The sequence below is a fragment of the Harpia harpyja genome, chromosome 4 (genome assembly GCF_026419915.1).
Source record: "Harpia harpyja isolate bHarHar1 chromosome 4, bHarHar1 primary haplotype, whole genome shotgun sequence".
NCBI lineage: Eukaryota > Metazoa > Chordata > Aves > Accipitriformes > Accipitridae > Harpia > Harpia harpyja.
Window position 1 is genome coordinate 85,757,788 of NC_068943.1, and position 16,452 is coordinate 85,774,239.

Sequence of the window (16,452 nt, forward strand, 5' to 3'; positions counted from 1 at the left end):
CAGCACGCTCGGTGCATGTTTCTTCCTGCAATAAAGCTTTGGCACTACAGCCCCTGCTGTTCACGTCTTTGCTGGGAAGAGCTGGGGTGGGGGGGGCAGCCAGGCAGGTGGGCTTTGCCCCCAGCCCCACCAGGAACGGCAGGGCAGACACAGCCCACGGCAGCAGACACAGCACACACGAGGTGCTTCGTGACTTCACATTTATTTGACAAGGAACAGGGCACAGCCTGGGGCGAGGGACGCAGTCGGTGGGAGCAACAACTACACCCCGAGAAACACCCGCACCAGGAGTCCCCGTGCTGGGGAGTGCTGCTGCTACTGCTATTCGATGGGCAGGAAAGAGTTTAAAACCAACATTCCCTTTCAAAGTCAGCCCAGATGCTGGCCAGGAGCCCAGCCCAGTGTGGGAGGTCTCACCCTGGCACAGGTGGGTGTCATCCCCCCAAGACCACCTGAGCCCAGACTGAGCATCACCCTTCGCTGCAGCAGCCCAGACAGCCCCACAGGGCCGAGCTGCTCCTCGGACAGGCTCAGCAGAAGCAAGAACAGTTTTTATTGCCAACAACCAGCTCCTGCGAAGGCTCCGTACCCCCACAGCGTGGGACAGGGTCAGCCAGCACCCCCTGCCCGGAGCTGGCTCTCCCCAGCTGCATCACCCCACACACAGGACCCTGCCGCAGCATAGCACGGGGCCGGGGGAGCATCATGCTGGGGCCACATGGTACCGCAGGGTTGTGTCCTTGCAGCCAGGGCAAAACCCCTCTGAGCCGGTGCTGGGCCTGCTGCCAGGTCCTGGAGCAGAGGCTGAAAGCCTGTCCCATCTCCATTTCCCCATGGATGGGCGATGAAGAGGACACGTCTCGTCCTGGGCTTGTGGGCTCCGCAGCACCGTCACGTCAGCGCATCCCGGGCTCCCCTGCACTCTCCTCGGGCATAAGACATCTCCCCTCTGGCCACCACCTTGTCCAGCCCCAGGCGCCGCAGCTTCTCCACCAGGTTCAAGCTGAAGATGCTGCTCCTGAGCGGGGGTCCGTCCTGCCCCCCGGGCGCAGGGAAGGGCAGGGTGTCAGCATGCTGGGGGTCCTGGGAGGGGAGCAGGGGGGCCCACCATGACCCAGTCCCTGGCACCGAGGCAGAGATGCCCCGCGCCAGCAAGAGCCTGATGAGTCCCACAGGCATGCTCAGGGGTCCGGGACCAGGTGCCAGCATGGGAGAAGACGGCTCCGGCGAGGGGCTGGCAAGGCTCAGCCCCTCAAAGGGCCCACAAGAAGGCACGACGGCGTTATACAGACTGGAGGGGAAGAGAGAGCAGAAGGGGGGGGTCAGTGGGGGGCCCTGTCCTGGGGGATGCTGCTGCAGGGGCCAGGGGCTCCTCAGGCAGAGCAGGGCCCCCCCTTCCTTCTTCCTACACATTAATTCACCTAACATGCCTCAGGCTGTGGGAGACCCCCATGCTTGCAGCATTGCCCAAGGGCCCCAAAGCTCATGGCACAGCCCTGGGGGGGGGGGGCTGTGTCCATGCCCCCCAGCTTCCAGGCAGCCATGAGGGGATGGGACACGGTTGCTGCTCCACAAGCATTTTCCAAACATGCAGGGTTTTTTCTAACAGTGCGCAGCGAACTCCAGCTTACACCAACCCCCGAACAAGCCTTGGAGGGGGGGGCTCATTAGGGCTAAGCAACAGTGCTCATTAATTAAGGGGCAGCCCAGCACCTGGCTCCTCCAGTCCAGCCTGGGGAAAGGTCCTGGCTGGTGCACAAGTGCAGGGAGGAGGAAAGCCACATCCATTCCCAGGGAAGGTGACTCCCTGCCAGTGCCAGGAGCAAATGCTGCTCTCCCCAGGGAACTGCTCCCCAGGGTGAGCCCAGCCTTCTCCACCCTGAGGAAGGCTCTTCTTCCCATCAGGGTGCTGCAGGGCAGAGGCTGGGGGGGGGGGGGGGGGGGGCTGGTCCCAGCCCCCCAGGGGGGTGCACAGCCACTCAAGCAGCCAAATTCAGGGACATTTCAAGTGCCGGGCACCTCTGAGAGAGTCAGGGGCTGCAGGTGGTCCCTGGCCCGCTGCTTCCTCGAGCTGCACAGAGCCAGCCATAGGGCAAGGAGAGGGTTAGGAGGGGACGGGGGGGGCTGGTGGGGTAGCGGTGCAGGCAGTGCAGGCGGTGGGGGGGCCACGCGCCTTACCTGGGTGTCACCGTAGTGATCTCAGTGGTGGGGTGGAGGATGTGGCAGGTGGTGATGGTGAAGGTAGATGGGGTCTGGGGGAGGTTGTTAACAGAGAGGAACACTGGAAGGGACAGGAGACACTGGGTTAATGGGGAGGGAGGGCACAACACACAGGCAGGGAGCAGGGCTCTGGGCAGAGAGGAGAGCCAAAGCTGGGCTGTGAGCTGCCACGGCCAGCAGAAAGCTGCATGCACGGGCCACATCTCCAGCAGCATTTGGGTCTGGCGCTTGCTCAGAAGAGAGGGCTGCGAGCACAAGTGGGAACAGGAGCTGACATTTCTCCCAGACCCGTCCCTTCCACATGCCCAGGCCGCAGCAGGCACATGCCGGCGTGACGGCGAGGGCTCACCGCGCCGGGGCGGCTGCAGAACAGCCCTCGTGCAGCTGCAGATGGCGCATCCCCACGGGGACGGACGGGTGGCAGGGACAGGCTGCTGCAAGAGGGGAGAGCGTGGGGGGATGCGAGGGGCAGCCTGGGCAGGGCAGGGGCATCCCGGGGGCCGCATCCCCTCCGCCCCCTCGCTCCGCGCTCACCCCCGGGGCGCTCCTTGGCTTTGGCGGGCATAGAGGTAGGGAGCAGCTGGAAGGAGCTGGTGTCCACGTCATCCTCCTCCAGGTCGTTGAGGCTGTAGACCTCCTCCAGGTCAATGTCCAGCTGCCTGAAGTCTTTGGTAAGCACCCCGGGACGGGGCACCAGGATCCCACCCAGGTTGGGCCGTGCCAGCTGCTGCCAGTGGTGGAGTGTCACAGAGCCTGGGGGGGGGGACACACAGCCGGGGAGACTGAGCTGGTGTCATGGGATCCTCCCGGCACCTCCAGCTCTGCACACCAGGAAGCCCCCTCCACCCCTCACCTTCCAGGGGCTTCACGATCTGCAGCTTGTCAGGCAGGTAGGTGAGGGAGCAGAGGGAGAAGCCGGAGCCAGCGGTGAGCTCCGAGCTCCCCGAGTAGGTGGTCCCGGTGGAGACGATGCTCTCGTTGGGGGTGAGGAAGCCGCTGGAGCTCTCCCCGTCCCTCAGCCGCCGAAGCTTGTGCTCCCGCTCCGCCTCGAAGAAGGAACGCTCCTCCGAGGCATGGCTCTGCTGCCGCACCGACAGCCGCTGCACCGCCGCCTCCAGGTCCTGCCGGCCCGGGGCTGCCCGGGACTCCTCTCCGGCCCTCTCGCCCCTGCCGGCAGGCACAGCGTGAGGGTGCTCGGGCCGCGGTCCCACACCACGCACCCCCCAACGCTGTGTGCCGGACCCCAGCCGGCAGCGAGCTCCGGCTGCGCCTGCCCTCCCCCTGCCCCAGGCTGGCGGCGTTGATTAATGCTCCGATGCGATCGACGTCTTGCCAACCGCCCATCTCCTACGCGGGGGCAGCCGCTCTGTCCCACCCAGCCCAGGTCCCCCCACTGCAGCACTCACTGGGCACCCTCCGAGCCGGAGCAGCTGGTGCAGGGGGTGCTGGCCCCGCCAGAAGGGGCGGCTGACAACTGCTTGGAGCCCGGCATGTTGTGGGGAGACTCGGAGCAAGACCTGGCTTTGGCCGCCTGGTTCACCGCTTTCACCGTCTCAAAGACACGCAGGTAGCTCCTACGGGCAGGAAGCAGGCAGGGATGGACCCTTGAGCCAGCCCCCCAGGGACCCCCCCGTCTCGTGGCCCAGCACGAGCCACCGATGCCAGCACTCACTTGTAGTCCGAGGAGGAGCTGTCTGTGCCCTTCCTCATCATCCCCTTGATCTCAGCCGCCAGCGAGTCCTGGAGACACGGGGGACCCAGCGTCAGCAGAGGGGAGAGCGGAGCCCCCCAGCCCTTCCCGCTGCTCAGCCCTGCCCGCAGCCCCCCGCTCACCACGGGCAGGAGGCTCGGCGTGCCGTAGCGGCTGACGGTGCTGTTGGGCAGGCTGCGGCTGCGCAGGCTCTTGACCTCCTCCTGGGCTTCCTGCAGCATCCCACCGCACTCGGCGTACTTCTCCTGCAGGTCCCGCAGCTGCGGGCACAGGCGCAGCTCAGGCATGGCCCCATCGGCGATGGGGCAGGACCCCCCCCCACCAGACGGGGGACCCATGGCCAGGCCCTCCCCGGGCTCACCTCCATGCGGAGCTGCTGCTGCACCTCTTTTGCCACAGCCAGGTGCTGCTGGAGCTCCTCCACCTCCGAGCCGTACTATGGGCAGGAGCGGGCAGGTCAGGGAGCTGTGCCGTGTGTGTCCCCCCCCCCAGCACCCCCCTGGCACGGGCAGGGGACACTGACCGTGCGGCACTTCTGCTGCAGGTCCACAACCTGCGCCAGGAGCTGGCTGATCTCCTCCTGCTGCCGCACCGTGTCCTCCGTCTTGCGGGCCAGCTCGTCGGAGAGGTAAACAACCTGCTGGCTTGCTTCAGCTGGGGAAGGCCCAGGGTCCATCACCGCCGGGGCATGGCCCCCCAGCCCCAGCCCATGCAGTGATGCTGGGCAGTACCCGCAGACCCCCCCTAGCCCAAGCCCGGAGAGGAGCTGCCCCCCGCGAGCCCAGCCCCACATACAGAACTGCTCCACACAGTCGATCATCAGCTGCTGCTCCTGGTCCTCATACTGACAGGTCTTGGCTGCAATGTTGGTGGCCTGGGAGAGAGTGTCGGAGGGGCTGAGCGTGATGGGCAGGACCTCCAGCCTCCGCAGGGGCCAGCTCAGGTCCCCCGGCACCAGGAGGGGAAGAGGTGGGCACAGAGAGGGGCGTCCCACCAGCCGGCTCTGCTCACCTCCATGCGAAGTTTCTGGTTTTCCTCCTCCAGGCACTTGAGTTTCTGCTGCAAGGTGTCGTACTGGAAGTACTGCTGCAGGGACAGCGAGGACTCTTGCCGGCGCAGCCTGGGGACAGCAGGGAGGGCACTGAGCACCTGCAGTGCAGGCAGGATGGGGCTGCCCACCCAGCCCCCTGCTCACTCCCCCCAGCTCCCAGGCAGGCATCTGCAGCGACCCAGCTCTGGGGGTCTGGACCCACGGCCACCATGGGAGGGAAGGGAGTGCCAACCCCGGTGCTACCCCAGGGACTCCTGCCCAACGCCTCTGCCCGTCTCCCCAGGAGCAGCCGTGCCCCAGGCGAAGTGGTGGGACAGGGACCCCCCCCACTCACGGTGTGGAGGTGGCGGTGGTGGGCTCGCTCTCCTCCGTCGTGGTGGTGTAGAAGTGGAGCAGGTCGTCCCGCATGGAGACCTCGTGGCGCAGCTGCGCGATCTGGGAGGGGAAGGGGCATCAGGGCACGGCCAAGGGGACCACAGCCGCCCACGGCCCCTGGGCTGGGCACGCAGGGGGCTGAGGCCAGGACCCTGTACCCGGGGGCCGTTACCTCCTCTTTGGCCAGCTCCAGCTGCTCCTCCAGGAGCTCGTTGCGCTCGGTCAGGCTCCGGTTCTGCTTCAGCAGGGACTGCCCGATGCGCGCCGCCAGCTCCAGGTCCCGCTCCTTCTGCAAGGGGCAGGTCTGCGTCAGCCGGGGCCTGTCCCCTGCTCTGCCCCCCCTTCCCCAGCCCTCGCCCACCCCTGCGTCCCCAGGGTCCCACCGGTCCCCAGCCCTCACACCAGCCCAAGCCCACACGCGGGGCGAGCACCGACATACCTCATCCAGCAGGTTGGTGACGGCATCAATGTCATGGTAGGTCTTCGTGATCCTGACCACCCGCTCAGCACACAGGACTGGGGGAGAAGGGCAAAGGGTGAACCCCCGCACTACTGGAGCGCTGGCCCAGGGGCTCAGCCTCCCCGCTGCCTCCTGCCCTGTGTCACTGCTTCCCTTCGGCAACCCTCGGGGTTGGACGGTGGAGGGAATGGGAGATGACTGCTGCAGGTGGCACAAAGCTGCTCCACGGTGGTCACCAAAAAGGACCTTTTATCTGCTTGGCAGCACCACCCATGGTGCAGGGCAGAGGCAGGCAGGGATGCTCACAGCTGTAACAGCATCACCATGGGAAACGGGGTGCTCCCACCTCACCCCCCAACCCTGCACGCCAATTGGGGTGGCAGGAAAAATGCCGAGCCCCCCTTGCTGCACCACCACCCCAGCCCGGACACAGTGCCAGCCCCACCACGGGACGCACAGACGGGAAGGAGGGATGGAGAAAGGCAGGCAGCAGAGACAGGATCGGAGGTGACATCTCCAGCAAAAAGCAGGCTGGAGCTCCAGTATAAATAGCGGTGGGTGGCACCACGCCGAGCCAGGCTCGCAGGCAGCGTCCCCTCCAATCTGTCCCCGGCCCCCTCCCCCAGATCTCCCCCTGAGAAGCCAGCCCTGCCCTAGTTTCTCCCTGGAGATGCTGGCCAAGGCAGAGCCAAGCGCAACCTCTCAGGATGCTGCACCCCGCAGCCACGCCGATGCCCCTCCAGCTGCAGCAATGCAGCGATCCGCGCTCTGAGCAACAGGGGCAAAGGCAGCTGCAGGCAGGTTGCCTCAGTAACAGGCAGCTGCCTGCCACGCCAACACCGCGCAGCACTGCACCGGGCCAGGCCCCAGCTAAAGCCTGGCCTCCTCCCCTGCCGCTCTCTGGGTCTCTGGCAGGGAGAGGTGGTGAGAGGACAGGGACGTCTGTCCCCCGGCACCATTCCTGCCAACTGTGCCTGCAGAAGCTGCCAGACAGCACCGGGCACGCACCCAGATGGCAGCGCTGGAGCCGCGCGGTGGGAGGGAGCCGGCAGTGAGCACGAAGCCCCAAGTCCTGCCTGCACCACACAGCTGCTCCTGACGCTCCCTTCTGACATTCAACTGCCCCAAGGGCGCGTGCCTCAGTTTCCCCTGGCAGAGCAGTGCCGGCTGCACTCGGGGCCTCGACCCGCGTCCCCAGCCACAGCCACGCTCCCCAGCCGGGCAGACAAAGTGGGTTAACTGGAGAGGCTCAGCCACACAAATCCCATTACGCCGCCCCAGCTGGGGTTGTGTAATGGTGTGCATGTTGTCATGGCAATGCCCCCCCCCGCCACCCCCACCCCCCCCCAATCCCAGTCTGGTCCCCACTGCCCTGGGTGCTGGCCCCGCACCCCAACAGGCACGTACCCCAGTGGGCACGTCCACAGGGAGAGGGGCCAACCCCAGCCCCGGCCTCACCCCCCCTCCCCATGCCCCAACAGGGCCTGCTCCCCGCAGGGGTCCCCAACTGCACCTCATCAGGCCCCTGAGCTGTTAATTGGAAATAATTAGAGCATGAGCATCGTTACAGTTTGAGCAATGGCAGGCCCTGGGAGACACTGGGGGCTGCAGCGCTGGCAAACACGTAAACAGCCACCCCCTCCACGGGCCTGACCCAGCGCGATGTGGGGACCCGCACCCCACGGGAGGGCAGACCCCCATCCCCGCGGGCACGGGCAGACCTGGGCGGGGAGGGGGGGGGGGGGAGCCTTCACCCCATCCCTCTGCCTGCTCCCCACCACCACGGGAGCGGGAAGACCCCTCCCTGGGGTCAGGGTGACCCGGGGGGCCCCCAAAGGACCAGGCGGCATCTTCCCCGGGATGGAGCTCTGCGAGCGGGGGCTGGGGCTGCGCACCCCGCAGCGGGGAGGGGGACAGCACCCGACCGGGGGAGAGACCCCGGCCCCCCCCCCCCCCGCCCGCGGAGAGAGCCCGGACCCGCCGCAGCCGCCCTCCCCGGGCAGAACCGGGCCGGGTCCCCCCCCCCCCCCTCACCTTCCTCCAGCTCCCGGGTGATGGGGTCTCCGCCGCCGCCGCCCCGCTCCGCGTTCCCGTTCAGCTCGTCGTAGGCGGCGGGGCTGCTCCAGATCTCCATCGCGCCGAGCCCACCGCAACCGGCCCGGCCGCTCCCGCCCCTATTTATAGGGTCGCCCCGTCTGCGCGCACCTGCCCGGGCGCGTCCCACCGGGGCCGGGGCCGGGGGCGGTGCCGGGGCCGGGCGGGAGCGGGGCGGGGGCGGCGGGGCCGGGGAGGGGGGCCGGGAGCTGCCCGCTCCGCCGCTGGTGAGGATCGGCTCGCTGCGGCTGGAAGCTCCCCCGGGGCGTCTCGGGGACGCGGTCCCCCGTCAGGGCATCCTGGAGGGATGCTCCCCACCAGGCACCCCAGGACCAGGCTCCCCGTTGGGGCACGCCTGGGGAGCCATCAGGACAATCCTGCTCAGCCCTGGGGTGCCGGTGCAGCTGGGGTCTGCGTCCCAGCTCCCGGCCCCCAGCCTTGGGCACACAGCGGGCGCAGGGCTCCCCACGGATGGTGGTGAGCGCTGACTGCTGAGAGGGGACGCTGAGGGGTCACCGGTCCCTGAGCAGCAGCTTTGCAGGGCTGGCCCCACGGGTCATGCGCAGGCAGCGGCTTTTGCCCCTTAGGAGGGACAAGGAGAGGTTTCGAGTCCTTCGTCCCAAACCCAGGCTGTGTGCAGGGCTGGGGTTCCCCTGACGGTCAGGTTACGCCACAGTACAGCCTTTGCCAAAGCTCCCTGCCCTTTGCCTGGCCAGCCTTGCTCTTCTACCCCAGGCCTGGGTCCCCCCATCATCACTGACACGGATCACCACAAATCCTGCACACGCGGGTGCCCGGTGAGGTGCTGGGACCTGCCGGGTCCCTGACTCGGGAAAGGGCTTTTCCATCCCCCTCCAACCTGCTCCGCTCAGCACCCCCCTACTCTGAGCATGGGCTGGCACGAGCCTGCCCCCCCCCCGTGCCCTGTCCAGGCTGCCCCACGCTCCCTGGCTGGCACCCCCAGCTCCCCCACAACCACACTTGTGCAGAGGCAGCACCAAAGCAGGAGAGCTGAATAAATCATGCTGTGCTGAATTATGGAGGAGCTGGCTGGCACGTAGCACAAGCCTCGTGGGTGGGAGGGCAGCAGGGCTGCGCCGAGGACCCCGTGCCACGGCACCACGGCGCACTGAGCGTCATACTGGTAACGCCAGCGTACACACTGCCTGCCCCCATCACCTGCCTCAATGCCATTCCTCATTAGTACCGAACTAATGGATGAATTGAGGAGGCTGGGGCTGGAGCTGCCCCTCATCAACACACGATACCCTTATTTGCCTGCTGGACTCCCACCCGATGGGATCCTGACCCCAAACCACGTCCTGCTGTAACCACCCCTGGAGCTGGGGCCAGAGCCAGGCACCCTCAGTCCCAGCTTCTCCCTCCTCCTTGCACCAGTGTTTCTCCTCCTGGTGATGGCAGAGGGTGAGGGCAGGGACCCAACCAGCTCACCTGGGCACCCACTCCCCAGGGACCCCAAGGACACAAGTGTGCGTCTTGGCATGGACAGGCAGGAGCCGCTTCTTCCTAATCCCCTGCCTGGGGATTTGCTCCTCCGGGCAGGTCCCCTGCGTTTCTGCGCAAGCAGATTACAGGGGGCTATTTCTGACGGCAGCTTAAAGGTTTGGGTAAAGGGATGAGGCAGCGCGGGCCCCCTCCACGCCGGCACATGCAAGTGGCACCAGAGTCATGGAGAAACGTGACCCGTGGGGGTCCCGGGGCCGAGCGCGGCTGTCCCCATGGAGAGGGGATGGGGGTGCCCGGGGTCCTGCTGAGCAGGGTGCTCCCTGCCCCGTGGCACGCAAACGGGGTTTGAGGCTCAATCCCTTGCACTGTTGCTGCAGGGTAGGGGGGTGCCGATGGCTGGGGGGGGGGGGCTGCACCCCGCTGCCTGCTGAACAGGGAGGGGAGCAGCCCGATGGGGAAGGCTGCAAGCAACGGGCAGGGCACAAGTCGCCAGCCCAGCCTGTCGCAGGCGGTGGGGGGGAGCTGGGGCGGCAGTGGGGCCGGGGCCTCAGCCCCATCTGTCTCCTGCTGCCCCACGTCCATCCCCCATCCCCTCGCTCTAATCCTGTCCCCGCCACACGTGGGCCAGAGGCAGAAGCAAAGCAGAGATAATCTGTCTGTGCCCCCCGCTGAACCCCGACCCTGCCCCAGGAACGGGCCTCGCCGCAGCGCCGTGGGGCATCATCCCTGCCCGACCACGGCGGCTGTAGGTGTCTCCCCCCGGGCACCCGCACCCCATGGCTCCGGGGGCTTCGCCGGCAGCAGCGGCCCCATGCCCCCCTTGGCCGCTCCAGGCTGTCGTGTTTGGTGGGGCAGCAGCACTGGGGGCCACCAGCGCACTCCCCACCCCAGAGAGCCACGGCACAGTGCAGGGGGAGCGGGGACATGCAGGGGGTCCCGGGAGATGACAGGAGCTCTCTCCAAGAGTCCGGCTCAGCTCAGCAGAAGCTGCTCCCAGAATTAGCTCGGGATGTTCCGGGCGAGGAAATCCAGCCCGTCAATCCCATTAGGGGCGATTAGCTCCTGTGTTGCCCTCGCGTCCCCGACCCAGCCCAGCCGGTGCTGCCTGCACCCCGCTGCCCTCGCCGGCCCCACGGCGCGGGATGGGGCACTCACGAAAGTACTGCAGGGTCTCCTCGATCTGCCGGGGGGTGAGGGGGGCCACGGGCTCCGGGGGGCCGGGGGGGGCACGCAGCCAGTCGTCGTGGTCGTAGCAAAAGACGGTGTCAGCCCGCAGCGTGTAGCGGGGCAGCTGCTGGCCCAGCAGGCTGATGATCTCCACCTCGGGGACATCGCCGCTGCACAGGTCTGGGGACAGAGGGGCACAGTGTCAGCCACGGGTGGGGGTCACCCGGGAGGAGGGGGGGGGGGGGCTGTGGCAGGGGAGCGCTTCCTGCACCCCTCAGCCCACTCTGTCCCCTCAGGGTTTGAGGCTGGTGCCACCAGCCGGGTCCGTCCTCCGACCCACTCGTTTGGGGACTGGGGGTCCCCCCTTAGGGTGGCACACAGGGACCCCCACCCCAGCTCTCCCCTGCTCCCCCCTCACCCCCCCGCTTTCTGCGGGCAGGGTCCTGCTGCCATCTCCTGGCCACGCTCTGCCCGGCCGAGCGGCACTGGGGACAGCAGGCGAGGGATGCCAGCGTGGGGCGAGGGATGCCAGCGTGGGGCGAGGGATGCCGGGATGGTGGCTCAGCTCCGGCCACGCCATGGGGACAGGACGAAGGACCAGCCCGGAGCTGCCCCGGCTCCTCGCCCCCCTCACCCCGGTCCCCAGGGCCACCCACCGGCACCGCCCGCCTCTACCCACCGGTGATGGTCGCAGCATCGCGGTGTCTGCCCGTGGCCGACCCGTGGGACGCGGGGCCGGTGTGGAGCAGGGCAGCGACGGGCGAGTCCGGGCTGGGCTGGAGGTGGCAGGTGGGTGGGCGCTGGCTGGGGGGGGTCTCTTGTGGGACCGCGGTGTCCAGTTTGGCTGGCGTTATGGGGGGGGCTGGCTGCCATGGGGAGAAGCACCTTCCCCCGTGGCTCCCTGGAGCGGCGCTGGCAGGCAGCAGTCCCTTCTCCGGCCCCTGCCTGGGGAGAAGGAGCTGTTAGGGTGATGCTCTAAGGACCAGGGACACATCCTGAACCCCATGTTCGGGCATCCACATGTCCCCTAGCATCCTGCCAGCTGGCCAAACACCCTCCCCAGGGGCAACGTCTGCCAGGCCTGGGGCTTGTGGAGACCTGGACAGCATGGCCAGGGCTCAGGTGTCCCCGCTCCCCGGCCAGCCTGTGGCCTGCTGTGGGGACAGGGGGACCGTGGGAACAGCCAGCACCGGGGTGGGCCCCAGCTCAGCCCCCACCTGCTGCTGAATGCGGGGTAGTTTCAGGGATGGCACCGGGTCAGCATACCTGCTCAGCACCGCCTCTGCGGTGGCCGATACGTGACACAGGGGGCTCAGCACCAAAGCAAACACTTGGTGATGTCCGGATCAGCGTCAGTGCCAGACAGGGGAGAGGATGCTCCAAAGGGATGGGGCAGGACCCTGCTCCCCCTGGGCTCACTGCTGGGTCCTGCCTGCGGGAGCCGGCAGGGGAAGGAGCTGTAGAGCCGCTGGGCAGCGGGCGGACACGGCTGTGGTGCTGGCAGGAGCCCTCGGGAGCCCCACCTCGGAGAGCAAAGTTCAGCTGTGATCCTCCACCCCATCAGCACCAGGATGCAGCGCAGGGACCTGCCGTGTCGCCCAGGGCAGGGCTGGGCAGCATCCATGGCGGTCCCATCCCAGCCATAAACACATCACAAGACAGGCCATAAAACCAGCACCTTCCTGCTCTCCTGCCACCTCCAGTGGGCCTGGCTTGGGCTGCAGCCACTGCTGGCACTGCTGCCTCTCTGCCCTGGGGGGGGGGCAGAAGCCTCCTGCGCAAGCCCCATAACGCATCTCCACCCCTGCTCCCACCTCCGCCGCGGTGGGTGCTGCGGCACCAGCAGCCCCTCATCCCTGGCAGCAGGTTCTTGCCAGGGCACCGCTGCCCTCCCTCTTGGCACGTGCTCATGGCTGCTGTCACATCCACAGCACCCAGCATCTCCCTCCAGTGAGGCCGGATCCTCCCTGGCACACAGGAGGGGCACGAGGCAACACAGGCACCCCGAAGCACACCCGCAGGCCCACAGTCCTCTGCCCCACAGCACCAGGACCACCAGACACAGGCGGCCCAATCCTGCACCATGCTGCCCAGAGAACAGCTCCCCAGCCCCGAACCTGCAGACCCTCTCCCTCCCAGCTTCTCCCCGGAGAAGGAAGGGGACCCACCGTGCCGAGGTGCCGGGGCTGCCGCTGCCCCACTCCCTGTGCTGCTGCTGGCTCTGGGGAGGGAGCCTGGCCGGTGAGTCAGCGCTCAGCGGGGGCTGCCAGAGCCCTGCGTCTCCTTTTGGCCCAGCTCCTGCGCGTACATTAACTCTCCCCAGGGGGGACCTCGTTCAGACACGTGCGGGCAGCTCCCATCGCCCCCGTATCCCACTGTCTCCCCACCAGCGCTGCCGGACGACCTGGGGATCTGCCCCACGGGGGCTGGCGGGGAGCTGGGCGAGAGCAGGAGGATGGCGGACCCACGGCACCGGCCGGCGACGGTGGGCCAGGAGAAGCGGGACCCTGGCTCGGCCCGTGCGCGGGTGCACGTGCAGACCTGTGCTCGCTGCTCTCTGCCCTGCCCTGATGCCGTCATGCAGCTCCTGCCCGGGCACCTCCCTGCCTGCGCAGCCTCACGGCAGGGCCAGGCTGCCCTGCGTAAAGGGTAGGGGCTAGACCCGAAGCCCCTTCCCCACCCTGCACCCGGGTGCCGACGCTCGGCAGCAGCTGAGCGGCACTGGGGTGGCTGAGCTCGCTCCGAGCTATTTTTTCCCTTCAGCTGCTGCGGCAGGAGCCTGGGGCTGGGGAGGGGAGGCTGCTCGTGGCCAGGACCCTCCACGAGTGCCTGGGTCAGGGGGCTGCAGAGCAGCAAGGCCAGCATGCGGGTTGAGGGTGAGGGCAAGGCGGTGGCTCAGTCCTGCCACTGGGATGGGGGTAACTGCAGCCCTGCCCTGCCCCGGCCGAGGGGATGTCCCCAGAGGGGTCCCTGCAGAGCCCCCCGGGCTGTTGTGCAGAAGAGGGTACGGACACAGCCCGGCTGTGGCTCCAGCATCCCATTAGATCCTGTCTGGATGCTCAGGCGACCCCAGGAGGCAGCAGCCGCCTGAAGCATCGTCCAGAAATGGGTCTCTCCCTGCACCCGAGGCCATCGGGGAACGGACTCCTGCCCCAGCAGTTCATCCTGCGTGCTGCCTGGCTTCCCAGCTGGAACGGCCTCCCCAGCCCGCAGCTCAGCTGGGGCTCCATCACCTTTGCTCTGTCGTGACCCCGCAGCGCCCGACGCTCTGCCCCTGCCGCAGACCTCGCCGTGACTGACCACCCCGTGGGTTCCCTGTGCCCAAGGGGCTGAGCCCTCCGCTCCGTTCCCCCTGCAGAAATACTCTCAGCAGCGTCAGCCTCTTCCCGAAGAGCAGGAAAACCCTCCCTGCTCCCGCACAGACTTCCTGGTTCAGGAACCCGGGACCGAGAAGCGCAGCCAGACCCCGGCCGCCACCGCCGAGCCCCCTCCCCAGCCAGCCGCTGCTGTGGCCAAACCATCCCCCGGGACCCCAGCCCTACCACAGGCCCCTGGCTGCTAATGCCAAGGGAGCGGGAAATCCCACCCAGGCGAGGAGCGAAGGCTTCGGCAGCAAAGCGTGGAAACGCGTTATGGGTGTCGGAGCCCACGAGTGGGAGCGGGGCCGCGGGCGGAGCTGAGCGCTGGGAGAAGGGGTGAGATGAGGCAAATTCTCTGGGGGGCTCAGGCAGCTGCTGCCTGTGACACCCCCGGGGGACCAGTGGGGACCGGCTGGGCACGGTCTGGGGCTTGCCCGCCGGGGCTGCCCAGGGACTCGGGGTGCCGGGGGGAAGTGGGACATGGCGGGGAGCTGGAGGCACAGCGCACCCCATGACAGCGGGAACCCGGTGTGCCCCGGAGGGGGGGGCAGGATACCGGGAGAGCCGGGGGCTCGGTGCAGCGGGGGATGCCGGGAGGTGCCGGAGCTCAGTGCACAGCGGCGGGGGGGGTCCCGGGGTGATGGCTCTCGGTGCACTGGGGGGTCCCGGGGCACGGGGCACACTCACCGCTGGGCGCTGCTCCCGGTGAGGCGGCAGAGCGGGACCCTCGTACTTCGCTCTCACGGCTCCGCCGGTAACAAAAGCCGCTCCCCGGGCAGGTGCGGATCATGGCCGAGCATGCCGGGACCTGTAGTCCGGCCCGCCGCCTGCCGGGGCACCCCTCCGGCTCTCGCCGGGGGGTGCAGCTCCCTGGGAGACCCCGCAAGTGGCTCCGGCTGTCCTGGTACAGGTGTCCTCTGGCTCCACTGCCCCCCCCCCCCCCAAATCCAGGCAGTGTCCCCTGGCAAGCCTGTCATGGTGGGACTGGGGGTCTCGGGATGTGTAGTCCTGCCCCGGTGAGGGGACCCCAGGGTGGGCAAGGGGCACATCCTGCTCATGGCCCCGGGAGGGGCCGGGTCCCATGGCCGTGCCCTGAGGATGGCCGCCGGAGCCGGCCCCTCCTGGGGCAGATGCTCTGGGGCATCTCCAGGCCTGCTGGCACCTCGGGGACAGCCGGATCTGACACCAGGAACATCCCCGATCCCCACAGTGGGGGTGGCTGGGAGCCCGGAGTGGGGCTCCAGGCTCGGCACGGCCAAACCCCCATCCCAGGACACACAGGGCTGGAGCCCCACATCCCACGTCAAGCCAGGCATGGCTGCTTGGGGTGCAGCAAAGTGCTGGCAGCTCTGCTGGGGTCCCTACGGACAGAGGTGAGACTCGGCACAGGCTGGGAGCGGGAGGACTCCGTCTGCTCCCCCGAGTCACCCTGGGGACCCACCCAGCAGGCCAGCAGAGCCTGCACCCACGGAGATGCACGTCTGGGTGCATGAATGCCCTCCCGTACTGCACAGCCCAGGCAGCGAGGGCTGGTCTGGCTGGATCGCCTGGCTCCCCCCTGCACAGGGGGCTTATTCCCATTGCCTGTCACGGATCCGTCTCTTGTTCTGGCAGCGGCTGCAGCAGGCAGTGGGCTGCCTGGCCCCCCAGCCTCATCCGGAAGCGTGCTCAGCTCCGCCGGGGCTGCCCGGAAAGCAGCTGTTGTTTTGCTCGTCCCTGGTCCTGGCAGAGGCCGCCGCAGGAAGCGTGGCCGCACCGCTGCCGCACCGGGGCCTGGCTGCGGCCACGGGGCTGAGCTCGGTGCAGGATGTTCCCCCGAGCCGGCGGGACAGCGCTGGAGCCAGCCCTGCTTCCCAGACCAGCTCCTGCCGCTTTTGTCCCCGGCTTGCTCCTGCCCCAGCCCAGCTTGCTACCGGGACTGACCGCGGCACGCCGCGATGGACGTGTAAACTTTCGTGTCCTGCTGCGCTCTGCAGCAGCCCCGTGTGCGGTGGGCACCCACCTCCCCGTCTCCCCGTCTCTCTCCGTGGTACGGCTGGGCGCAGCAGCAGCGCCGAGCAAACGCGCAAGGACAGAGGGGTTGATGCTGACGGCAAGCGGGAACGGCTGCGACTTTGTTCTCAGCTCCCTTTGATCGCGTCCCCCCATCTCCCCGTGCTGGCGTCAGCCGTGTCGGGCCGATTAGTGTCTTCCCAGTGGCTGCACAGAACGAGCTGTGCTACAGCAGGCAGAGCTTGGAGCCGGGGGGGTCAGGGACGATGTCCTGGCTCTCCAGCTGCCTTCCCTGTGTCACGGTGCTGGGCACCTCACCGAATTGATGCAGCAATAGCAGCACTGGCACAGTGCAGACATCGCTGCGTGACCTGACTCCCCTTTCCAGGTCCCCCACCTCTGCCCAAGGAGCCCCCGCGCCCCCGGCCACCCCCCCCAGGATGGATGCACGGGGCAGAGGTACAAACCCACCAGGGACGGGATGTGGGCATCCCGGGGCCACCCGTGTTTCACCTTTCCATCCCCTGGCATGTACACCCCGGCAGGCAGAACCCAG

General features: G+C 68.0%; 1 protein-coding gene and 1 long non-coding RNA gene across 3 annotated transcripts; both read right to left on the bottom strand.

The window, feature by feature from the left end:
- Window positions 1–183: 183 nt before the first annotated feature.
- HAP1 (huntingtin associated protein 1) lies at window positions 184–8,119 on the bottom strand. Of its 2 annotated transcripts, XM_052785472.1 has the most exons (15): window positions 7,852–8,025; window positions 5,797–5,873; window positions 5,530–5,646; window positions 5,317–5,417; window positions 4,943–5,051; window positions 4,727–4,805; window positions 4,455–4,585; window positions 4,293–4,367; window positions 4,054–4,191; window positions 3,893–3,960; window positions 3,627–3,794; window positions 3,074–3,387; window positions 2,755–2,973; window positions 2,179–2,281; window positions 184–1,291 (listed from the first exon to the last, which is right to left on the bottom strand). In XM_052785472.1, exons 1-15 carry the CDS (start codon window positions 7,949–7,951, stop codon window positions 892–894), a joined length of 2,199 nt encoding a protein of 732 aa, XP_052641432.1. In that variant the 5' UTR covers window positions 7,952–8,025; the 3' UTR covers window positions 184–891. The 2 variants fall into 2 exon arrangements, with proteins under 2 accessions (XP_052641432.1, XP_052641433.1); XM_052785473.1 differs by lacking the exon at window positions 2,179–2,281 and having other exon boundaries at window positions 1,121–1,291; window positions 7,852–8,119.
- Window positions 8,120–10,547: 2,428 nt separating this feature from the next.
- LOC128140978 (uncharacterized) lies at window positions 10,548–12,215 on the bottom strand. The gene is made up of 3 exons (XR_008234868.1): window positions 11,812–12,215; window positions 11,225–11,490; window positions 10,548–10,725 (listed from the first exon to the last, which is right to left on the bottom strand). It is a non-coding gene; the product is annotated as an uncharacterized LOC128140978 (long non-coding RNA).
- Window positions 12,216–16,452: the final 4,237 nt, after the last annotated feature.